At 42.1% G+C, this 25,471-nt stretch overlaps 1 protein-coding gene and 1 long non-coding RNA gene across 22 annotated transcripts in view; one reads left to right on the forward strand and one right to left on the reverse strand.

Annotated features, from left to right (window-relative positions):
- Positions 1-23,722, reverse strand: part of RPRD2 (regulation of nuclear pre-mRNA domain containing 2) — a 125,010-nt gene extending 101,288 nt beyond the window's left edge. For all 20 annotated transcript variants that reach the window (XR_013398599.1, XR_013398598.1, XM_077948410.1 and 17 more), the window contains exon 1: positions 23,485-23,722. Coding sequence is in view for 16 of the 20 variants with exons in the window: in XM_077948410.1 (XP_077804536.1) it covers positions 23,485-23,689 (205 nt within the window). In the remaining 4 variants the exon portion in view is untranslated. The remainder of the gene's footprint in view (positions 1-23,484) is intronic.
- The window catches only part of LOC144331531 (uncharacterized), a 28,324-nt gene extending 4,141 nt beyond the window's left edge, over positions 1-24,183 (forward strand). Inside the window, exon 2 of one of the 2 annotated variants that reach the window (XR_013398795.1) lies at positions 4,624-4,681. This is a non-coding gene — a long non-coding RNA (uncharacterized LOC144331531). Of the gene's footprint in view, positions 1-4,623; positions 4,682-22,755 lie in introns of those variants that run through there. The other variant, XR_013398799.1, reaches the window with a different exon arrangement.
- Positions 24,184-25,471: the final 1,288 nt, after the last annotated feature.

Consider the following 25,471-nt stretch of genomic DNA (forward strand, 5'->3'; position numbering starts at 1 on the left):
AATCGCTTGAACCCAGGAGGCGGAGGTTGCAAGATCGCACCACTGCACTCCAGCCTGGACGACAGAGCGAGACTTCATCTCAAAAAAAAAATTACATATTAATATTGATTCACTGGTTTTAATAAACATACCACACCAATGTAAGATGTTAATGACAAGGGCAACAGGATGCAGGGTGTGTATGTATATATATGTGTGTGTGTGTATATGTGTATATATGTGTATATGTGTGTATATATGTGTATATATGTATACATGTATATATCTATTATATGTATATATGTATATATGAATATACACGCATATATTATACACATATATTATATGTATATATTCATATATATGTATATATACATGTATGTATATGCGCATATATATGCACACACATATATACACATACATACACACACACACACACACACACACACACACAAGAGCTTTCTGTACTATCTTCACAACTTTTCTGTAAATCCAAAACTACTGCGAAGCTAAAATTTTACTTAAAAATTATGTCTGGGCCAGGTGCAGTGGCTCATGTCTATAATCCCAGCAGTATATGAGGCCAAGGTGGGTGGTCTGCTTGAGCTCAGGAGTTTAAGACCAGCCTAGGCAACATAGTGAGACCCCGTCTCTACAAAAAAATACAAAAATTAGCCGGGTGTGCTGGTGCACCCCCGTAGTCCCAGCTACTTAGGAGGCTGAGGTGGTAGGATGGCTTAAGCCTAGGAGGCAGAGGTTACAGTGAGCTGAGATCACACCACTGCACTCCAGCCTGGATGACAGAGTGAGAGACCCTGTCTCAAAAAGAAAAAAATTTAAAAATGGCCAGGCACAGTGGCTCACGTCTGTAACCCCAGCACTTTGGGAGGCTGAGGCGGCAGATCACCTGAGGTCAGGAGTTCAAGACCATCCTGGCCAACATGGCGAAACCCTGTCTCTACTAAAAATGCAAAAATTAGCTGGGTGTCATGGCACCTGCCTGCAATCCCAGCTACTGGGGAGGCTGAGGCAAGAGAACCACTTGAACCCAGGAGGCAGAGGTTGCAGCAAGCCGAGATCATGCCATTGCACTCCAGCCTAGGCGACAAGAGTGAAATGGGAAAAAAAAAAAAAAAAAGTCTGTTGCAACTTCTGCAAGATTTAGTTGTATTTCTGGTGGAAGGATCCTGCAAAATATCTAGCCTGTCACATGACTAGAAGCAGTACAGTTTCACCTGTACAGATTCAACCCAGTACAATCAAGCTCCTTCCCTCTGGCAAACTTTCTCTTCCCTTAGTTTCTGAGAAACCATTTTGTTCTGATCCTCTCTCCTCTCCCTAAGACACCTGTTTTTGCACTAACTCTTGAAACTCTGGTGTTCCCAAGGTTCTTTCATTGGCCCTATTCTCTTCTCACTTAACTCACTGTACTCTGAAGTGCTTATCCATTAACTAGTAAACATATGCTTAGACAGATGACCCTTTAACAACACAGGTTTGAACTGCACGGGTCCCACTTATACGTGGATTTTTCAATAAACACATTTTCAAAATTTTAGGAGATTTACAACAATTTGAAAAAACTCACAGATGAACCATGTAGTCTAAAACTATTTAAAAAGTTGAGAAAATTAGGTATGTCATGAACGCATAAAAACTATGTACACGCTATTTTCTCATTTACTACCATTAAATATAAACAAACCTATTTTAAAAAGTTAAAATTTATCAAAACTTATGCACACACTTAAAGACATATGTGCAGCCATCCACAGTTGAGAGTAATGTAAACAATCATGAAAATTCAGTATTAAATCATAACTGCATAAAATTCACTACTGTACATACTGTACTGTAATAATTTTGTAGCCATCTCCTGTTGCTACTGCAGTGAGCTCAAGCATTGTGATATCCACTTAAAACACCCTGTGATGCTAATTATCTCTATGTAAGCAGTTCATCTCTCCAGAAAATTGCGTATGTCAGTAAAAAGTGATCTCTTGTGGTTCTCATATTTTTCAGGTTTAGTGCAATATTGTAAACCTTAAGTAAACAACATGGGACCCACACGAAGTGACACTAGTGATGTCAGAAGTGCTCCAAAGGAGCAACAAAAAGTCATGACATTACCAAAACAAGTTGGACTACTTGATATGTATCACAGATTGAGGTGTCCAGCCGCAGGTGCCCACCATTTTAGACGGTTCATTTTGTAAAAAGTGACATAAACTTATGGTATTGATAAATGCAGCACCACCAAGCCCAGCTAATTTTTTTTGTATTTTTGGTAGAGATGGGGTTTTGCCATGTTGCCCAGACTAGTTTCAAACTCCTGGGCTCAAGCGATCCACCTGCCTCGGCCTCCCAAAATGCTGGCATTACAGGCGTGAGCTACGACGCCTGGCCAACTGTGCTATTTCAAATACCAAAATACAGGCCGGGTGCAGTGGTTCATGCCTGTAATCCCAACATGTTGGGAGGCCAAGGTGGGAGGATCACTAGAACCCAGGAGTTCGAGACCAGCCTGGGCAACATAGTGAGATCCCCCTACCATCTCAAAAAAAGTAAAATAAATAAATAAATAAAAATAAATAAGAACCAAAATATAGTATTTTTGTTGGCATAATACAAAATCGGCTTTATTTATCTTTCTTATCTTAATGTCTTCTCTCTATCTAATCATACAGCACACCCCTCTCACTTTTCAATACAAACTATACCCTACTTATCTACAATTTATTACTCAACTCAGGAAACTCCCCTAACTCAATCCCCTCTACGCTTGTTGCCACCTACTTAAAAGTTTGAGAATATGCACCCAAGGGGGAAAAAAACCCTCCATAATAAAGGACTTCTCTTTGGGGAAAGAAAGAATTCAGACTTCTATTAGGGCATCTTAGCCAAGTTGGCCAAGAGAAAAATTAAAAGTTCAGCAATTCTGAACCACTAAACAGAGACAGTTCTGAAAGCACTACTCGAGGTAGTTAAGCATGGCAAGACGAAACTGAAGTCCAACCTAACAAGCTACATCACACATGACAACACTGAGGGTACCTCTAACAAAAAGACCAAAGTCAAAGGACATGGCAAAGCCAGTAGGAGCTAATGATTTGTATTATGATAACCCATACTTAATATTTACAGTTTAGTAAATTTATATTTTTATTTGATATTCTAGAATAATTCTTAAAATATTAAATATATTACCTATTTATTTATTTAAAGGCAGGATCTTGCTTTGCTGCCCAGGCTAGAGTGCAGTGGCACAATCATGGCTCACTGCAGCCTTGACCTCCTGGGTTCAAGTAATTCTGTCTCAGCCTCCCAAGTACTTGGGACTGCAGGCACACACCACCATGCCCAACTAATTTTTTTTTGGTGGGGGCAGGGGTGGGGGTTAGATATGGACTCTTACTATGTTGCCCCAGCTGATCTCAAACTCCCAGGCTCATGCAATCCTCCCAACTCAACCTCCCAAAGTGCTGGGATTACAGGCATGAGCCACCGCATATCCAGCCACTTCACTGATTTGATTTCAGTTTTATGAATTTCAAAAGCTTTGAATAAAACCCAAATGTTATATTAATACTAGTACTACAAAAAGTAATCTTAGTTCAGTGTTACAATCACTATTTAGTGTAGCTTTTATGCGTACATGTAATTACTTGTTTTAAGAGATGGGGTCTTGCTATGTTGCCCAGGCTGGAGTGCAGTGGCTATCCACAGCCAGAATCACCATGCCTTATAGCCTTTAACTCCTGGGCTGAATGATCTTTCTGCCTTAGTCTCCCAACTAGCTGGGACTTCACACGCCACCACCACACTCAGCTAGTTACCTTCTTTTAAATATATTCCCCTACCACAACTCTTATGTCTTAAAAATCATGCCTTTTGGCTGGGTGCAGTGGCTCACGCCTGTAATCCCAACACTTTGGGAGGCCAAGGCAGGTGGGTCACCTGAGGTCAGGAGTTCAAGACCAGCCTGGCCAAGAGGGTGAAACCCGGTCTCTACTAAAAATTTAAAAAAAAAAAAAAAAAAAAAAAATTAGCTGGGCGTGGTGGCAGGCGCCTGTAATCCCAACTACTTGGAGGCTGAGGCAGGAGAACTGCTTGAACCCAGGAGGCGAAGGTTGCAGTGAGCAGTGATCGTGCCATTGCACCCCAGCCTAGGCAACAAGAGCGAAACTCCGTCTCAAATAATAATGATGATAATAATAATAATAATAACAACAACAACAACAACAATAATCATGCCTTTTATTCCTTCTCTTCGTCTTTTCCATTCTCACTTAGCTATGCATGTGTGCCTTCTGGTTATGACTCCTCTCTGATTCTTTCACACTTTTACTTACATGTCGGATGTCTTCTTTCACCTGTTTCACACAGTTTTTGAAAAACCGTTTCGGCCGGGGCGGTGGCTCACGCCTGTAATCCCAGCACTTTGGGAGGCCGAGGCGGGCGGATCACAAGGTCAGGAGATCGAGACCACGGTGAAACCCCATCTCTACTAAAAATACAAAAAATTAGCCGGGCGCGGTGGCGGGCGCCTGTAGTCCCAGCTACTCAGGAGGCTGAGGCAGGAGAATGGCGTAAACCCAGGAGGCGGAGCTTGCAGTGAGCCGAGATCGCGCCACTGCACTCCAGCCTGGGCGACAGAGCGAGACTCCGTCTCAAAAAACAAAAAACAAAAAAAAAAGAAAAACCGTTTCTTCCATGAAGCCTTTCTCACTGTACACAAATATAAATTGGTACTCTCTGCTCTGCAACTAGGATTTTCCTAGAAACACTTACATTACCAAAGTTTTCCCTAAGCATGTTCCAGGAAACATTAATCACATGAGACGGCTAAAAAAGAAAGGGATTCCATGGTCAAATAAGTTTGGAAAATGCTGAATATCCTACCCACCCCCTCCAGAAACTCATGGGTCTTTTTATTAAGGGTACTAAAGTCCAGTAGCATGAAAGCAGGTTTAACTTTAATTTGGTAGTTCCTAAACTTTGACAGTGAAACCCTAAACTATCACCAGTTTTTGGGAAATTCCGTTGTACAAAGTACAAATTTGTACTGTTATTTCTGTTCACTACTATAGTATGGTATATTTTCTCCGTATCTCATCACATTTGTCAGTTGATGCATATGTGCTACATATGGCAATCTGAGAAGCCTAAGAGGACAGAAGTGAATTCTTATCCTAGTTGATACTAAAAATAGTATGCATGTGTGGGGATGTCCTATGAATGAATTTCAAAAGCTCTTCACTTTTCTATTATCAGGCTTTTTAAGTCTTTTTAAAGTGAAATTGATCGTCCAAAAATGTGTATTTTAATATAAAATTTTCTTCTGGAAATGTCTTAAATTTAAAATATTTATCAGAAGGCTAAGGTGGGAGGACAGCTTGAGCCCAGGAGTTTGAGGCCCGCCTGAGCAACACAGCAAGATCCTATCTCTTAAAAAAAAAAACACGAAAATATGATAATATTTGGTCTTTGTTGATCTAATGTAGATTTTTTTATACCCCTTGTTTCTATTATTTATTTTTAAAAATCCAGTGACACCAAGAATATTGATGTCCTTTTAAAATACCTTCTTTGGCCGGGCACGGTGGCTCACGCTTGTAATCCCAGCAAGTTGGGAGGCCGAGGCAGGTGGATAACCTGAGGTCAGGAGTTCAAGACCAGCCTGGCCAACACGGCAAAACCCCGTCTGTACTAAAAATACAAAAATTAGCTGGGCGTGGTGGTGCGCATCTGTAATCCCAGCTACTCGGCAGGCTGAGGCAGGAGAATCACTTGAAGCCGAGAGGTGGAGGTTGCAGTGAGCCAAGATTGCGCCACTGCATTCCAGCCTAGGCGACGGCAAGACTCATCTCAAAAAAAAAAAAAAAAAAAAAAAAAAAAAAATATATATATATATATATATATATATATATATATATATATATATCTTCTTTGAGGCCAGGTCTCATGGCTCACACCTATAATCCTAGCACTTTGGGAGGTCAAGGCAAGAGGATAGCTTGAGTCCAAGAGTTCAAGACCAGCCTGGGCAACATAGCAAGACATCATCTCTAAGAAAGTTTTAATAGTCAGCTGGCCATGGTGGCCTATAGTCCTAGCAACTCAGGAGGCTGAGATGGGAAAGATCACCTGAGTCTGGGAGGTCAAGGCTGCAGTTATCCATGATCACACCACTGCACTCCAGACTGGGTAACACAGTGAGACTCTGTTTCAAAAAATAAAAAATTAAAAATCCCAGCCGGGCACAGTGTACCTCACTCCTATAATCTTGGCATTTTTGGAGGCTGACGTGGGCAGACTGCTTGAGCCCAGCAGTTCGAGACCAGCCTTGGCAACGTGGTGAAACCTTGTCTCATCTCTTATTCATTTATTTTTAAAAACTAGAAAGATGTCTTGCTATGTTGACCAGGCTGGAGTTCAGTGGCTATCAACAGGCATGATCAGGGTGCACTGTGGCCTCAAACTCCTGGCCTTAAGTGATCTTCCCATTTCAGTCTCCCAAGTAGCTGGGACTACAGGCAAGTACCACCGCACCCAATAAGATGCATTTTATATTACAGCACAATAGCTATAGGCCAGGTGCAGTGGCTCACACCTGTAATCCCAGCACTTTGGGTGACTGAGGCAGGCGAATCGCCTGAGGTGGGCAGACTGCCTGAGGTCAGGAGTTCAAGACCAACATGGCCAACATGGTGAAACCCCGATTCTACTAAAAATACAAAAATTAGCCGGGCATGGTGATGGGCGCCTGTAATCCCAGCTATTCAAGAGGATCACTTGAATCCGGGAGGCAGAGCCGAGATCGCCACTGCACTCCAGCCTGGGCGACAGAGCCAGACTCTGTCTCAAAAGAAACAACAAACAAACATGCTATAAAAACATGAAACATTCTTAAGTTACCAATGAATTTCTGGAACTACAAGATGTTGCTATATGAATAGGTCCTTGAAATAATCAAAATAGGAAACAGTTTCCAAATTATATGTTCTTTTGCTATTCGCCAGTATTAATAAGAAAGGGCTTTAAAAAATCCATGATTATTAGATTATTAACCTTTAGATTATTAGCCTTAGATTATTAGATTATTAACCTTAACATTTCACATAGAGTATGCGGGATTAATTGGAAGAATTTAAAGCTTATGCAGACAGGCCTGCATAAAACATGCTATAATAACTGTATATCATAATTGCATTTTAAATAACTTATCATTTGCTGAATTTTCTAAACGTCAGGTAGTTTGCAAAACACTTCATATGAAGCATCTTATTTAATTCCACCAACAATCATATAAGGTGAACTATACAATTATTATCTCTATTTAAAAGTTTTAAGAGGTGAGTAGCAACCATAATGTCTATTTGAGATCAAAGTCCATGTTCTTTACCAACTAACCACCATACAACAGTACAATACAGTATGTCTCCCTATATACATAAATCTAACAAAAAATTGTGTCCTATTGCAGCAGTTCTCAACGTGTGGTCTGGGGTCACACTTAAGAAAGATTCATTGATTAAGCACTTTTATGTTTTTGGAGCCAGGGTCTTGCTGCTGTCCAGGCTGGAGTGCAGAGGCACAATCACAATTCAGTGTAGCCTCAACCTCTGAGGCTCAAGCAATTCTCCCACCTCAGGCTCCTGAGTAGCCAGGACTGAGTAGCCAGGTATGCGCCGCCACGTCTACCTTTTTTTTTTGTACGGATGGGGGTCTCACTATGTTGCCCAGGCTGGTCTCCAACTCCTGGGCTCAAGCAATCTTCCCACCTTGGCCTACCACAGTGCTGGGATTACAGGCATAAGCCAGCACACCCTGCCAATTACAGCACTTTCTACGTTCCATGCCTTCTTCTAGGTGCTGAGGATGCAGTGGTGAACAAAACAAATGATCTGTTGTTAGCGGTTTACATTCTTTTTGGGGGTGAGGGGGGCCATGTGTCTCAACAAATAAGCAAATAAATGAATAAACAAGGCAGTATCTTATAATGAGAAAAACTATGAAGAAAATAAAGGCCAGGTGTGGTGGTTCACGCCTGTAATCCCAGCACTTTGGGAGGCCAAGACGGGCAGATCACAAGGTCAAGAGATAGAGACCATCCTGGTCAATATGGTGAAACCTTGTCTCTACTAAAAATACAAAAAAATTAGCCGGATGTGGTAGAGAGCGCCTGTAATCCCAGCTACCCAGGAGTCTGAGGCAGGAGAATCGCTTGAACCCAGGAGGCGGAGGTTGCAGTGAGCCGAGATCACGCTATTGCACACAAGACTCCGTCCCCAAAAAATAAAAATAAAACAAAATAGGGGCCGGGCACAGTGGCTCACACCTGTAATCCCAGCACTTTGGGAGGCCGAGGTGGGCAGATCACCTGAGGTTGGGAGTTCGAAACCAGCCTGACCAACAGGGAAAAACTCCATCTCTAGTAAAAATACAAAATTAGCCGGGCATGGTGGCATGTGCCTGTAATCCCAGCTACTCAGGAGGCTGAGGCAGGTGAATCGCTTGAACCTAGGAGGCGGAAGTTGTAGTGAGCCGAGACTGCGCCATTGCACTCCAGCCTGGGTAACAAAAGCAAAATTCCATCTCAAAAAAATAAATAAATAAAAATAAAATAAATAGAAAGAAACTAAACCTAAGAATTTAAAAACTTCCATTAACTCATAAAAAACAATAAATCCATTACAATTAATAAATTATTTTTTTTCTTTTTTTTTTTTTTTGAGATGGAGTCTTGCTCTGTCAACCAGGCTGGAGTGCAATGGCGTGATCTCGGCTCACTGCAACCTCTGCCTTCCAAGTTCAAGCAATTCTCCTGCCTCAGTCTCCCAAGCAGCTGGGATTACAGGCGCACGCCACCATGATGGTCTAATTTTTGCACTTTTTAGTAGAGACAGGGTTTCACCATATTGGCTAGGCTGGTCTCGAACTCCTCACCTTCTGATCCGCCAGCTTGGGCCTCCCAAAGTACTGGGATTACAGGCATGAGCCAACTCGCTGGCCGCTTTCTTTTTTTTTTTAAATGAAGTCTCGCTCTGATGCCCAGGCTGATGTGCAGTGGCACCATCTTGGCTCACTGCAACTTCCACCTCTGGGTCCAAGTGATTCTCCTGCCTCAGCCTCCCAAGTAGTTGGGATTACAGGCGTGCACCACTATGCCTGGCTAATTTTTGTAGTTTTAATACAGACGGGGTTTCTCCATGTTGGCCAGGCTGGTCTCGAACTCCTGACCTCAAGTGATCCACCCACCTTGGCCTCTCAAGTTGCTGGGATTACAGGCGCTCAGGGAGCTACCCTGTCTAGCCAATAAATTATTTCTTAATTAAAAATAACTGTATTTTGTAAAACAAAAATTTAGTGGGAGTAAATTGCTTTACATTTTTGCAAATCTGTTTAATGGTCTGGCTTAAAAGGAGAGAGGTGGGTTCTCCTACTTGCTTCTATATGAGAATGGACAGGTGCAAGGCTGTTTGGGAACTTTTATCCTGTACATACCACACTGTCCATGGAACACTATAAAATACCAATACACTTTTAAAGAAGCAGGAAGCTGTCTACCATAACGGTAAAGTGGAAGCCTTGGAGTCAAGACTGGCTAAGTTTGCAACCTGGCTCAATATATTGTTCATTAGTTGTGTACCTTGAACAAGTTATTTTAACCTCACTGAGCCCTCAAGTACTTAATTTATTATCATTTATAGGGTTTATTATTTTACCTGTCACCAGTGTAATTTACATATACATCACTAATAGATTTACTCAGTAATAATATATTAACTAATGAATTGTCATATTAAATGCAATCACATAAGAACTCAGTAAATGTTATTTTCTTACTAAACTATTAGTGTTATGTTTGTAAAATTAACTACATTAATGACTGGAAATTTAAGAACATTATTAAGTAATAACAACATTCTTGTAAGTAACTTGGGCTTTGAATCCACTGTATTTCTTTTCTTTCTCCCACTTACCTTCACCTTCTGCTTATATAAAACAAAAAGGAAACTAAAATTATGCTTAACCACCCTGAAACCAGGCATGGTTTCCTTTTCCTACGCTATAAATGTTCTGACAGTTTCCCCAAAATAATCAATTTACTTATCTGAGACTCAATTTATAGATTTTTAATAAATTTATAAATTCATCTGTTATACATTTATCTTTTATAAATTCATATTTTTAATAAACTTACAAATTCCTGTTTTGCAGAGCTGACATCAAGATTATAGGTAATACATGTTTGACAGCTAGTGAGGATCCTCAGTAAACAATAAGGATCCGGCAATACAACCAAAGTGATACCTATTCTAAACTGTTAAAGCATATAAAACTCATATTATCATACTTCCCAGAACCACTTATATTTGTTCAATTCCTATCTTAGTTACTAAATGTTAAGTTCCTTATAATTCCATCTCTTTCACCACCCAGTACAGGGGTTTACACAGAGGAAGCACTCAATATTTCCTTTTTTTTCCTTCTCTTTTTTTTTTTTTTGAGACAGAGTCTCGCTCTGTTGCCAGGATGGAGTGTAGTGGCGCAATCTCGGCTCACTTCAACCACTGCCTCCTGGGTTCAAGCGATTCTCCTGCCTCAGCCTCCTGAGCAGCTGGGACTACAGGCACATGCCACCACGTTCAGCTAATTTTTGTATTTTTAGTACAGACAGGGTTTCACCATGTTGGCCAGGCTGGTCTCAAACTCCTGACGTCAGGTGATCCGCCCACCTTGGCCTTCCAAAGTGCTGGGATTACAGGCATGAGCCACCGCGCCCAGCCAGCACTCAATATTTCTAAGTTCATTTTCTCCTTCTGTATCTTTAGGCATAACATATTGTAAGAGAATTTTAATCTTTCAAGTAATACTGCCTCCTAGACACAAAGATCATCATTTTAAAAGACTGTATCATGCTACGCTCTAAAACTATGATAATAGTAAAGGAAACCAAAAACAGCTCAGGATCCATTCTAGGTTTTTTAAAACAAAAAATGTTAAGTTATAATTCCAAACATTAAAAGATCCTTTTTTCCTTTCACAGTGCAACTTTTACTAAAGGGTAATAAAGAATCACCCTATCTCTCTGCTAATGGATTCCAAAGAACTAGAAAGTGCAAGTAAGTGAAATTAATTATAAGACAAAGAAGTGAAGAAAGAGAGATGAGGGAGAGATCAAGGCCTCAATCAAACACTAGTAAAATTTAAACCCAGCAAACCAAACATTTCATTTCTTTCTTCAAAGGGCCTCTATTTCAATATTTCTCTAAAAATAAGAGAATAAGAATGAAGCATTTTTAAAAACTATCTTTATCTTAGCCAGAAAAGCTTTAATATTTCAAAGCGCAGATGGAATTGTTGCCTTTTCTCAAAAGGAATAACTAAGTTCTACTACTTTCTCCCTAAGACGTACATTCCTCCAGTGTTCTATAATTAATATCTGTGGGGGCAGTGGAATTTGAAATCACTACAAAACACAACTACTTTTTGTTTCCTTGACAAATAGATGAGAAAGTCAGTCAAGCTGGTTTGTAAATTGTTCCGTTCTTGGGTAATTTTTATTAGGGTCTCTGAGTTCCTTCAACAAATTAAACCTCATATATCCTTAATTCTGAGTTGAAATTTTAAAACAGCTGACCAAAATCTCCCCTTTTGACTTTTAAAAGTACTGCTATAAAACAGTAAACACTTGGAAAAAGTGGGAGGAAAACAGAGACCATAACTGACAAAGGCCTAGGCGGAAGAAAGAATTTTGATGCAACTATTATTTATTAGTTTATGAAAGGCAGGAAGCCAAATCATTAAGAGTAAAATCATTCAACCCAAGGAAGCTGATAACAACAAAAAAGAATAAAATCAGTAAGCCTCTACTCCCTAAAAAATTACGCACATACATACACTCATCCCTCCTCTACAGACAAAACTAACATGAAAGTAATTCTGGAATGGCCTGTGGGGGCAAATTTTAATATTAGCGTTTTTCCATTGCCATTGTAATTTTCAAGATATCTCCATGCCACAGAACCATGTGAAGTTTTGTCAGTAGTGTTTCACACTTTGAGTTATGGGAATGTTTATTTGCTGCAAAATTTACCCTTTAGCTTACTATGGAATTTGGTATAGCAAAATTATGTTTCACATATTTCTTCAAACCCACCTAAGGCCATGGATGAAATCACCCTTCTGCTGTGAGAGACAAAGCAGCTGAAACGAAGAAGACAACAACGGCTTGGAAAGTCTCACAATACAGACAAAAAGCCTTAATATATACCATTACAGTAATTATAACTTATAATTAAGACAGTTCCATGTTTTGAAACATTGCCAGAAACCTGGAAAAATACCACCTATAACTCTATGAACCTAGAGCAATGGAATGAAAAAAAAAAAGGTGACTTAGGCATCTAAAGGGGAGGGAGAGGATGAATAATAATGCAATTATAACAGAGCTCCTGCTCAATGAATCCAGAAATGCCATTAAGCCTAAACCAAGAGTAAAAATATGCAAGAGACCAAAATAGATTTATTATTTCTTTGGGGGGCTGAAACAAAGTTTACCTTGAACCTCAAAAAGAACCTAAGTCAATAACACACTAGACTAAGTAGAAAGAGTCATCTAAAATACTAGAATGCCCCAACGGCCTTCTGAGAATAGAGTAATAAACAAACTTAAAGTGCTTTTCCTATATTCTTATTCGACAATCAACAAAGACTTCTTTGACCAAATGTATGAGGGATTTCCCCATACACACCAAGCAAGCAATTCTGCAATGAACACCAGCTAGGTACCCTCCAATTCAATTCTGACACTGGAAGAGAGCATCAGATCCCACAGACTGAGTGCTCAGTCTCACAAGACTGAGCCTCACTTCCCATGCCAAGCACGAATCTCAGGTTGTTTTAACATTTGCTCTGACCCAACCACCATAAATCGGGGTTCACACAACCCCCTTCTTGGATTCCATTAATTTGCTTGAGCAGCTCACAGAACTCAGGGAAACACGTTTACGGGTTGATTATAAAGGACATAACAAAGGACACCAATGAACACCAGATGAAGAGATGGAGGGGGCAAAGTAGGGCTCAGAGTGCAGAGCTTCCACGTTCTCTCTGGGCATGCCAACCTCCAGGAACCTCCATATGTTCGGTTGTCCAGAAGCTTCCTGAAACCGGTCCTCTTGGATTTTTATGGAAGTTTCGTTATGAAGGCATAATTGATCATTGGCCACTGGTGTTCAGTTTACGCCTTCAGCCCTTCTCCGTTCCCCAGAGGTTAGAGGGTAGGGCAGAAAGTCACAACCTCTAGTCCTGCCTTATTCTTTCCAGTGACCAGCCCCTATCCTTAGGCTACCCAGGGGATGCTAACCATCAGTCAACTCATTAGCATACAAAATGACACTTATCACTTTGAAGACCCAAGGATTTTTGAAGTAGTATGCCAGGAAACGGGATAGAGACCAAATATAGATTTCACAATACCATAGCCCTCTCTCTGGACCTCTTCTCTATCTGTACTTGCCACTCTATCTTACTAGACTTACTTCCCTATCTACACTCTCTCTCTAGTTGATCTCTTCCAGCTTCCTGGCTCTAAAAACAATCCATATACTAGACACTCTATGGTGACTGCTGAACAACTCTATGAATATACTAAAACAATTGAATTGTACACTTTAAATGAGTATTTTTTTTGTGAATTATATCTTTAAAAAGATTTCTTAAAATAGACATCCCAAACCTAACACATCCAAAACTAAATTTCTCATCTCCTTCCCAAAATCTGCTCCACTCACAGCCTTCCCCATATCAATAAATGTAACTCTTATCTTTCTAGTTGCTCAGGCAAAAAAAAAAGTCATTCTTGATTATTCTCCTCTCTCACCCCACATTTAATCCATCTAGAAATCTGGTTGGACCTACTTTCAAAATAGATCTAGAATTAAATTACTTATCACTTCCACTGGCCAAAACCTGGTCCAAGCCATCAATATTTTACACTGGATTACAATAGCCTGGGAGGCTGAGGCGGGCGGATCACCCGAGGTCAGGAGTTCAAGACCAGTGTGACCAATATGATGAAACCCTGTCTCTACTAAAAATACAAAAATTAGCTGGGCATGGTGGCATGCACCTGTAATCCCAGCTACTCGGAAGGCTGAGACAGGAGAACCGCTTGAACCTGGGAAGCAGAGGTTGCAGTGAGCCGAGACGGTGCCATTGCACTCCAGCCTGAACAACAGGAGCAAAACTCCGTCTCAATCAAAAAAAAAAAAAAAAAAAAAGAGTTCATCTCCTTCTGCTTAAATGGCTTGCCATCTCACTCTGAATAAAAACCGAAATCTTTTTTTTTTTTTTTTTTTTTTTTGAGACGGAGTCTCGCTGTGTCTCCCAGGCTGGAGTGCAATGGCGTGATCTCGGCTCACTGCAAGCTCCGCCTCCCGGGTTCACGCCATTCTCCCGCCTCAGCCTCCCAAGTAGCTGAGACTACAGGCGCCCGCCACCACGCCCGGCTAGTTTTTTGTATTTTTAGTAGAGACGGGGTTTCACCATGTTAGCCAGGATAGTCTCGATCTCCTGACCTCGTGATCCACCCGCCTCGGCCTCCCAAAGTGCTGGGATTACAGGCTTGAGCCACCGCGCCCGGCCAAATACAATGCCTATAAAACCCTTGGTGAATCCCATTTCTCCCCTCCCCAACACCATCCACCATAATCTCTTTGAACTCATCCACTAATCTTCATTTTAACTACTCCTTTCCAGCCACAGAAGCTTTCTTGCTGCTCCCGAAACTCACCAGGTACACTCTAACCTCAGGACTTTTGTTTTTTCTGTTCACTTAGTCTTGCACATTCCCACCTCATATCCTCATGTCTATATTGCTTAATATCATACCTCCCTACTCAAATGTCACCTTCTCAGTGAGGCCTTCCCTTACCATTTAATGTAAAACTGCAAACTCTTCTGTTTCCCGCTTCCCTAATTTCTATTTCTCTAGAGCATTTATCACCTTCTATTATGTTTAATATTTTACTTATTTGTTTGTTGTCTGTCTCCCCTTACTAGAGTATACGCTGTCTTTGTGTGTGTGTTTGTGTGTGCTTCTTTTTTGAGACACAGTCTCACTCTGTTGCCCAGGCTGGAGATCAATGCAACCTCCACCTCCCGGGTTCAAGCAATTCTCCTGCCTCAGCCTCCTGAGTAGCTGGGACCACAGGTGTGCGCCACCACGCCTGGCTAAATTTTAAGCTCTGTGAAGGCAAAAATTTTTGTTCATTTTGTTCTCCCGCTGTATCCCCTGTGCCTAAACAATGCCTGGCACAGTAGGTGTTCGATAAATACTGAAAAAACTGAATGCAAGGTAGGGATTTATAAACAAATTTCATCGGCCGGGCGCGGTGGCTCACGCCTGTAATCCCAGCACTTTGGGAGGCCGAGACGGGCGGATCACGAGGTCAGGAGATCGAGACCATCCTGGCTAGCACGGTGAAACCCCATCTCTACTAAAAAATACAAAAAACTAGCCGGGCGAGGTGGCGGGCGCCTGTAGTCCCAGCTACTCGGGAGGCTGAGGCAGGAGAATGGCATAAACCTGGGAAGCGGAGCTTGCAGTGAGCTGAGATCCGGCCACTGCACTCCAGCCTGGGCGACAGAGCGAGACTCCGTCTCAAAAAAAAAAAAATTTCATCTTATAACTCAAAGTTAGGGTCTGTATCTACCCACCTGTATTACTAATTTGTTTATGTATCATATGTGGTCAAAAAGCTGTATGCCTATGGCAATACTGTTACACTCTATATGTCATCAATCTAAATGAACCTCATATTTAGAAAGGTTTTTACCTAGACGATAGCTTAATAATTACGTTCCATTTGTTTTCCCTTTTTTAATCAAAAACATAAATAAATGCCTATCAGAACTTCAAATCACTAAAAGATAGTTTTGCCACAGAGGGGAAAAAAACAAAAAACACAAGAATTTAAAATCTTGACATTCTAATTAATCTATACAGTCTAAATCTTGAATAAATAAGGAAGCTATCAAAATTTTCTTGCACCGTAGAAAATATTTTATGGGCCGGGCGCGGTGGCTCAAGCCTGTAATCCCAGCACTTTGGGAGGCCGAGACGGGTGGATCACGAGGTCAGGAGATCGAGACCATCCTGGCGAACACGGTGAAACCCCGTTTCTACTAAAAAATACAAAAAAACTAGCCGGGCGAGGTGGCGGGCGCCTGTAGTCCCAGCTACTCGGGAGGCTGAGGCAGGAGAATGGCGTAAACCCGGGAGGCGGAGCTTGCAGTGAGCTGAGATCCGGCCACTGCACTCCAGCCTGGGCGACAGAGCCAGACCCCATCTCAAAAAAAAAAAAACAAAAACAAAAACAAAAAGAAAATATTTTATGAATAGGAAAGGCTGTGTAGGATGGTGGGTAAGAGTGTACACCGCAGATTAAGAATGCCTGGGTTTGAATTCTGTCTCCATCTCCACCATCTATTAGCTCTGTAACCATGGGCAAGTTACTTAACCTCTTGGGGTCTCTGTTTTCTAATCTGCAAAATGGTGATCATAATACCTACTTACAAGAGTTGTGAGAACTGAATGAATTAATATGTGTAAAATGCTTAGAACAGTGCCTGGCATATAGTAAGCACTTAACAAAAGTTAAGCTATAAAATTATTACCAGCTTCATGGTCCATCTAAGGATCTAAGGATCCAAACTGAGAAACCATTGGCATAGATAACTGTGCTTTGTAAATCCGCTGCAAAAAAAAAATCCTGTATGAAGATATTTTTTTCTAGTCCACGTTTATATGTTTCATTTGTAAAAAACATACCAGCTTGCATTGAGATTTACTTCAAAGTACTAAGGGAGAGGAGGTAAAGTTAAGGAGATAGGTGAAAAAAGACTGTTACGTGGTAACTACTGAAGTGGGGAGATCATAGAAAGGTGGTGTGTCATTACCCTTCTGTTTTTATACATATTTAAAGTTTCTATGAAAAACAGCTAAGAAGAGTGTGGTGGCTCATGCCTGTAATCCTAGCACTTTGGGAAGCCAAGGAGGGTGGGCTGCTTGAGCTTAGGAGGTTGAGAGCAGACTGGCAAACATGGCAAAACCCCCTCTCTACAAAAAATACAAAAAATTAGCTGGGTGTGGTGTGTGCATCTGTAATCCCAACTACTTGGGAGGCTGAGACAGGAGAATCACTTGAACCCAGGAGGTGGAGGTTGCAGTGAGTCGAGATCGTGCCACCGCATTCCAGCCTGGGCAACAGAACAAGAATATGTCTCAAAAAAAAAAAAAAAAAAGACTAAATGGATGTCATGAACACAGTATTTTCCACTTTGTCCTACTAGTTCTTCAAAGAATACGCTAATTTACTAGAGAGGCTGGTCCAATTCGTCTCTTACAAACTGGGAATGTAATTTCCAGCACTGTGCCAAGGTGCCCAAAACAAAATTCTGATGCAATTATTTTTAATACTCTGGATCTTAAAACTTTATCTGCATAACTATCATCATCATAAATAATAAACAATTTGAATGTTTTCTATGTGCTAGGGCCCAATGATGAAATACATGCATTATCTTCTTAAATCTAGCCAAAAACCCTGAGAGATCATACGATTCCTCTACAAGTAGACAGAATTATCTCTACTTGTAGATTGTAGAATTTTCATCTACAGGTACAGAACTACTATGAAAAACAGAGGCTCACAGTTTAAGTACTTTGCAAAGTGTCATCCAGTATTAAGTGACTGGAGTTAACATGTTAACACAGGCCTAACTCTTTTATACTTTTCCATATTGATTCACATTTTACATTAAAAATGGGAAAGAAGGGCTGGGCCTGGTGGTTTATGCCTGTAATCCTACCACTTTGGGAGGCCAAGGCAGGCAGACAGCTTGAGCCCAAGAGTTTAGCCTGGGCAACATGGCAATACCTCGTCTCTACAAAACACATAAAAATTTGGCCGGGCGTGGTGGCTCACGCCTGTAATCCCAGCACTTTGGGAGGCTGAGGTGGGCGGATCACTTGAAGTCAGGAGTTTGAGACCAGTCTGGCCAACATGGCGAAACCCCGTCCCTACTAAAAAATACAAAAATTAGCTGGGCATGGTGGCATGTGCCTGTAATCCCAGCTACTCAGGAAGCTGAGGCATGAAAATCACTTGAGCCCAGGAGATGGAGGTTGCAGTGAGCCGAGATCCCGCCACTGTACTCCAGCCTGGGCGACAGAGCGAGACTCTGTATCAAAAAAAAAAAAAAAAAAAAACCCAAACATAAAAATTAGCCAGGTGTGGTGGCATGCACCTGCAGTTCCAGCTACTCAGGAGGCTGAGGTGGCAGGATCGCTTGAGCCCAGGAGGTGGAGGTTGCAGTGAGTGGAGATCATGCCACTGTACTCCAGCCTGGGCAACAGAGCCAGACTCTGTCCCTCCCCCACCTCCCCACAGAAAAGAAAGAAAGAAAGAAGTATAGAAATTATAATCTGGGTAAACTGCACATCAAATCCATGCCTCCAACTACTGTACCTGTAATTTCTTTCACTAAATTATAAATGCTTCCTTCTGATAAACAGAAATTAAAGCAATTCTGCTCCTTAAGTTCTTGATTAGCTATTTCACAACATTATGTTGGCAAATATTTACTGATTGCTAACTGTATGCCAGCACTATTCTAGTTGTTTGGGGACAGAGCAGCAAACAAGACAGCCCTGTCATCTGGTGGAGGGAAGCCAGACAATAAACGTAACAAACAAGGTAATATATACTGAAAATAATATGATACGACAGCAATTGAAGGCACTACTTGAAATAAGGTGAGGCCGGGCGCAGTGGCTCACGCCTGTAATTCCAGCAATTTGAGAAGCTGAGGCGGGTAGATCACCTGAGATCAGGAGTCCACGACCACCCTGGCCAACATGGTGAAACCCTGTCTCCACAAAAAGTACAAAAATTAGCCAGGCACTGGGTACGGTGGCTCACACCTGTAATCCCTGCACTTTGGGAGGCTGAGGCAGGTGGATTACCTGAGGTCCGGGGTTCAAGACCAGCCTGGTCAACATGGTGAAACCCCGCCTCTACTAAAAAGACAAAAATTAGCCGGGCATGGTGGCACACACCTGTAATTCCAGCTACTTGGGAGACTGAAGCAGGAGAATCACTTGAACCCGGGAGGCGAAGGCTGCAGGGAGCCGAGATCATGCCACTACACTCTAGCCTAGGTGACAAGAGTGAAACTCTGTCTCAAAAAAAAAAAAAAAAAAAATTAGCTGGGCTTAGTGGTGCATGCCTGCAATCCCAGCTACTCAGGAGGCTGAGGCAAGAGAATCACTCGAACCTGGGAGGAAGAGGTTGCAGTGAGCTGAGATCATGCCACTGCACTCCAGACTGGAAGACAAAGTGAGACTCTGTCTCAAAAAAATTAAATTAAATTAAATTAAATTAAATTAAACAGATACACGTAACTTTAAAAATCTATTAAGACTCCATCTCAAAAAAAAAAAAAAAAAAAAGAAGGTGATCAAAGAAGGTCTTTCTGAGGAGGTAATATTTGAGCTTTGATCTAAACAATGAGAATGAGGCAGGATGTGAAGAAGCCCAAGGTAGGCAAAGCCGATTGTATAGGACTTATAGATCAACGTAAAAGAAATTCAGATGTTCACGTTGTTGCAATGAGATATCACTGCAGGGTTTTAAAGCAGAGGAATGACATTTGTTTATGCTACAGAAAGATCACTTGAGAAAATGATGGTCTGAGGTCGGGAGTTCGAGACCACCCTGGCCAACATGGTGAAACCACGTCTCTACTAAAAATACAAAAATTAGCTGGGCGTGGTGGCGTGTGCCTGTAATCCCAGCTGCTCGGGAGGCTGCGGCAGGAGAACTGCTTGAACCCTGGAGGTGGAGGTTGCAATGAGCTGAGATAGTGCCATTGCACTCCAGTCTGGGCGACAAGAGCACAAAAATTCCGTCTCAAAAAAAAGAAAAAGAAAAAAAGATGGTAATGAAAGCTATAGTCAAGCAAATTAAAAGAACTCATCATCTATGAAACATATACTCAGGTAGCCTATTTCTCTAAATTATTTCCTTTAATACAAACAAAAGTCTCATTACACATTATGAAATAAAGGATAGGCCAGGCACAGTGGCTCACGCCTGTAATCCCAGCACTTTGGGACGCTGAGGTGGGCGGATCAAGAGGTCAGGAGTTCGAGACCAGCCTGACCAACATGGTGAAACCTCGTCTTTACTAAAAGTACAAAAATTAGCGGGGCTTAGTGATGTGCGCCAGTAATCCCAGCTACTCAGGGGGCTGAGGCAGGAGAATCACAGGAACCCGGGAGGCGGAGGTTGCAGAGAGCCGACATCGTGCATTCCAGCCTGGGCGACAAGAGTCAGAGTCCATCTCAAAAAAAAAAGGAAAGAAAAGAAAAGAAGGACGCAGTGGCTCATGCCTGTAATCCCAGCATTTTGGGAGGCTGAGGCGGGTGGATCACCGGAGGTTGGGAGATTGAAACCAGCCTGACCAACATGGTGAAACCCCATCTCTACTAAAAAAAAATACAAAAATTAGCCGTGTGTGGTGGCCGGCACCTGTAGTCCCAGCTACACAGGAGGCTGAGGCAGGAGAATTGCTTGAACCTGGGAAGCGGAGGTCGCAGTGAGCTGAGATCGCGCCACTGCACTACAGCCTGGGCGACAGAGCGAGACTCCGTCTCAAAAAAAAAAAAGGATAAAATAAAAATATATCTGGAACATATCCTCAGGTAGCCTATTTCTCTAAATTATTTCCTTTTATATGAACAAAAGTCTAATTACACATTATGAAATAAAGGATAAAATAAAAATATCTCTGGAATCTAACAGTTACTTAAATTTATACTGAGGTCTAAATATAAATATGTTACTAAATAATGGATGTCAGAAGAAAAAAGATAAGCAAAGTGGCATCAGGAAAATGAACAGAAAGGCTGGGAATGACAAAGATACTACTTCACAATTTTTCCTAAAGCTGACTTAGAAACCAAACTCAAACTAAACTAAGTATAACTGTAAAGAAATAAGAACTTAAATGAAAACAAGGCCCATGCATAAACTGTTTTCATTGCGCCCCACACCATTCTGCTGAATATTTCTCTCAAAACACTTTATTTACAGTGAGATCAATGAAGTTCATTAAATGTAAATACAAAATGACTAAAATTACCCTTAATCATTTTAGAAAGTTAAATTCCATTCCGCTAGAAAAACAACATCAATGTATGATGTTGTTTTAGCCAAAAGCACTTAACTATATAAACTACACACAATGCACTTCAACTGACACACTGCCCTCCTGGAGCATTCATTTTTTCACTCTTAAGATATCAACAAAGGAAATAAGCTCAGGCACAATAGCAACAACAGCTGAGGTAAAAAATTCTGGCTTCATTATATCTCATTATTGCTGACTAGAAAAAAAACTGTAATTGTCACTGGTGATCCCACACAGCAGAGACAGGACGGGGACCAACTTATTCTTGCAAATGATGTAACCATACAGTTAAAGCCCCAGAGCCCAAGGTGAGGAAATGTAAAATGCTTGTATAGTTTAGTAAAAATGTTTTAAAATAGGGTGGAGAATAGGTTCTCTCACTCACATTAGAACTGCTTGCAATATATCACTGGTGTACCAAGTACATTAAACATTATTTTACAAAGTTAATGCTGAAGTCAAACCCTAACCCCACCATTTTACTGAGTAACCTTAAGCAACTTAATTTCTGAGTCTTAGTTTCCTCGTTTGTAAATCAGTGATTAAAAAATCTACTTCTCAGACGATTTTAAGGTACAATGAGATGGCTGGGCACATAGCAGATACTTAACATGTGAGTCTTCGATGATGACTGTTAGCATATTTGATGTTTTTGCACGTTATAATTTTATCTCTGGGCAAGAAAACTATTTGATCTGTTATTGGTAAACACAGGTAATTCTGTCTTGTATCTACTAATTTCTCTGCATTATTATTCAAAGAACCACAAAACATCCCTCTCAAAACTTTAAACACAAATAGTTTGAAGCATGGGGCCTATAATTTTGCAAACTTTATCTATCTGTTCTCTAAAAGGTAAACAAATCAAAACACTACAGGAGCAATGGCAAAAGTGAAATAAGGCAGAATAACTGGATGATGGGTCTCACTGGTGAAATGCCGCAGGCAGGAAGCAAAGAAAAATTCTAATAGATATATATGGAGTAAGAGTTAACCCTCTCTTCTCAGCAGGAAACAGTGACTTCTCCACACTTCCTCCTGTAAGATTTGAAACCTTCTGCAAACAATCCATGCTTTAACAGAGCTCATTTCTGTAGTAAAGCAGCAAAATGGAAAAATCTCCAGGATAAAGACAAAAAAGGCATAACTGAAGAAAAAGGTACTACATATTCAAAAAGCACATTTCCTTTTGTGATTACCCATGAGATCAACTCAATTGTATAAAAAGGTATTTCAGGTAATTAAAAAGTAACGGGGCCGGGCACGGGGGAGCTCACGCCTGTAATCCCCGCACTTTGGGAGGCCGAGGCAGGTGGATCACCTGAGGTCGGGAGTTCGAGAACAGCCTAGCCAACATGAAACCCTGTCTCTACTAAAAATACAAAAAATTAGCCGGACATGGTGGCGGGCGCCTGTAATCCCGGCTACTCGCGAGGCCGAGACAGGAGAATCGCTTGAACCCGGGAGGCGGAGGTTGCAGTGAGCCGAGATCGCGCCACTGCACTCCAGACTGGGCGACAAGAGCAAAACTCCGTCTCAAAAAAAAAAAATAATAATAACTGGACACGATTTATATTTTAAGGTATTAATGATGATACTGACTATGACTACAGTATCGCAGTTGTTTCTGGTCAGTATACAAGAAACCTGTATTATATTGCAGCAAACACAGGTACAGGTAAAACCCGGTGGTGCCTCAGATCTATGCAGAGCTCATGCTGCTTCTTAACATTCATCCAGGTAAGGCTCTCCTTACTACACATCACAAGTTTTAGATACATTCATCCAGACAAGGCACTCCGTATTAAACATCACTGGATTTACTACTGCTTAAAACCACAGCTTGCCTACCATCAGGAAAGCCAGAAATCACTAACACGTCAAGGCCTGTAAGAAATAAACAGACGCTACAATTTCCGCGAAGGTTCGGAAAAATCAATACACCTTACAAGGTTCTGAAATATTAAAAATATATATACGTAAATCTCTATGGATCTGGGCCCAACGGCCCAAGGTCACAACAATTCAATAGCTAAAAAACCCAAGAAATGAGTCTCCTGCATTTCAAGACAATCCTGGCTAGGAATGGAGTCTGGGTTTGGGAACACTAGGGTCAAACCTTTAATGTGAACAATCCCAACCAAACGCTGAGGCTCCGTGGGAAAACCCCAAGCGTTTCGGGCCACACTTCCTTCCATTTCCCCAGTCTTCCCTTCCCTAGTCACCCCCAACACTCACATCTCCGGAGCCACTTCATCCAGTGGTAGACGATAGTACTGTGGTGTTTTTTGTTCTCTATACACCAAGACGACAAGCCTTGAATGGATTCCATGGTGTTGGTTACCGACTGGAATTTTCGATCCAACGAGGACTCCAGAGCCCCTGCCGAAGAGGCCGACGAGGAGGAGGCCTTACTGCTGCCTCCGCCGCCGCCGGCCGCCATCTTCCCGGTTTGCACAAGCGCTGCTGCTCCTCTGGCGGCGGCGGCGGCGGCGGCGGCGGCGGCGGCGGGAGCGGGCAAAACAATCACTGCGAGTGCGTGAAAGCCGTAGGTGGGGAGGGAGGCTAGGGGGTGGGGATGGTGCACGCGCTGGGCTCTTCTGGAGGTACGGACGGGAACACCAGCTGCTGGGCACGCTGGCAGCTCCTACACGCTGCAAGGAGGGGCTGCGGGTCTCAGAGGTTTTTATCAATATTGTTCAAGGGGTCGTGTTTAAACCAGTCAGTAATCACGGAAAAATTACGCAGAAAACAGGACCTGCAGAACCTTTCAAACCGCCTGACGCCGAAACTAATGGTTTTATACTTTTCGGCTCTCAGTGCTAAGGCCCTTCCCCGCCCCTATCCCCACACTCCTGTGAGCCAGGTCAGGGGTTAATATCTTAAATTTAATACTACCCGACTGCCCCTTCAGTTGCAGAAATCTTTCTCTCCTTTAGACTGGCTAGCACAGAAAAGGTCCAAGGCTACCTAGTCAGGATTTTTTTTTGCAACGCAATAGCAGCACAGGGGCAGCAACAGTATCGCGCACGCGCCGCTTAGCCCCACCCCCCCCATCCCTGCTTCCTTCTCAACCTTGAAAGCAGAGGGAGGTGTGATGGCGCGGCAATCTGACCAATCAGAAGTGCAGAACCAGAAGCGCGCGCAGGAGCTCTGAAGCCCCCAGGACCCAGGAGGCGCTACGATTATTTGTGCGCCTGCGCAGAAGATGAGCGTGTAGCTGGATGGAAGGAAAAACTAAGAGGGATGGGTGAGGAAGCTGGTCTAAGGTTAGACGGGGGGTGGGGGGGTTCCACCGCTCCGCCCCGCTTTTTGCTGCTTTGGTCGCTCTCTTGGGTGTGTTCAGCTCACACAAGAGAGACAGAAAATTCCCACCACTGAGCCCACTGTTAGTCTTTGGCGGCTGCAGCCATCGCCCCCAACTCCTCGGGGAAGCAACGCGCGACAAAATGGCTGGCAGCCATCTTGCAGCACCACAAAAGATGCGCATGCGCCAGCTCCAGTGAGCCATTCACTACGCAGACTCCGAGACCAAACCGTATTTCTCGCTTCCCTTGGAAGATAACATTCACAGCCGCTTGACCATTTAGGTTAGAGGAAAAGGAAATAAATGAAGAAGTGAAAGGAAATTTTCCTCATAAAATTTTTCGAAGCGAAAACAGAATGGGAAGATGTGACCTCATTTTCGCCAGCTATGACACAATCTTAAAATTGCATAATACATTATAGTTTGCAAGAGTCTTTACGTAACTATTATATGAACCTTATAGGAACCATTTTATCGCATGTACCTATGCAAATCCTCTGAGCTAATTTAAAGGCTCCTGTGTTCTCACTAAAAATATACAATTTTATTATAATTCCTTCAACGTCTCCCCACTGTGACCACGCCTCTTGAGACAGGGAACCTGCTTTGTCAAGTTCATGTCCACTGTTCATTAATTCGACGAGTTGCTGAACCTCTTGTGCCAAGTACTGTTTTAGATGATGGGGAGCAAAACGGACAAAAATCCCTTCCCTCCAGGATTTAGTGGCAGGACACCACAAACAAGTACATTTCAGACAGTATTAAATTCTGTAAAAAGGTGAAGCAGGGTAAGGCAAAAAGGGGTGTGTGTGTGTGCGCGCACGGCACGCACGCGCCAGTATGAGAATGGTGGTATGGTGAACCAGGAAGTCTTCTCGAAGGAAATAACTCTATCTGAACATTGAGAAAAAAGCAACC

The sequence above is a fragment of the Macaca mulatta genome, chromosome 1, assembly GCF_049350105.2.
Source record: "Macaca mulatta isolate MMU2019108-1 chromosome 1, T2T-MMU8v2.0, whole genome shotgun sequence".
NCBI lineage: Eukaryota > Metazoa > Chordata > Mammalia > Primates > Cercopithecidae > Macaca > Macaca mulatta.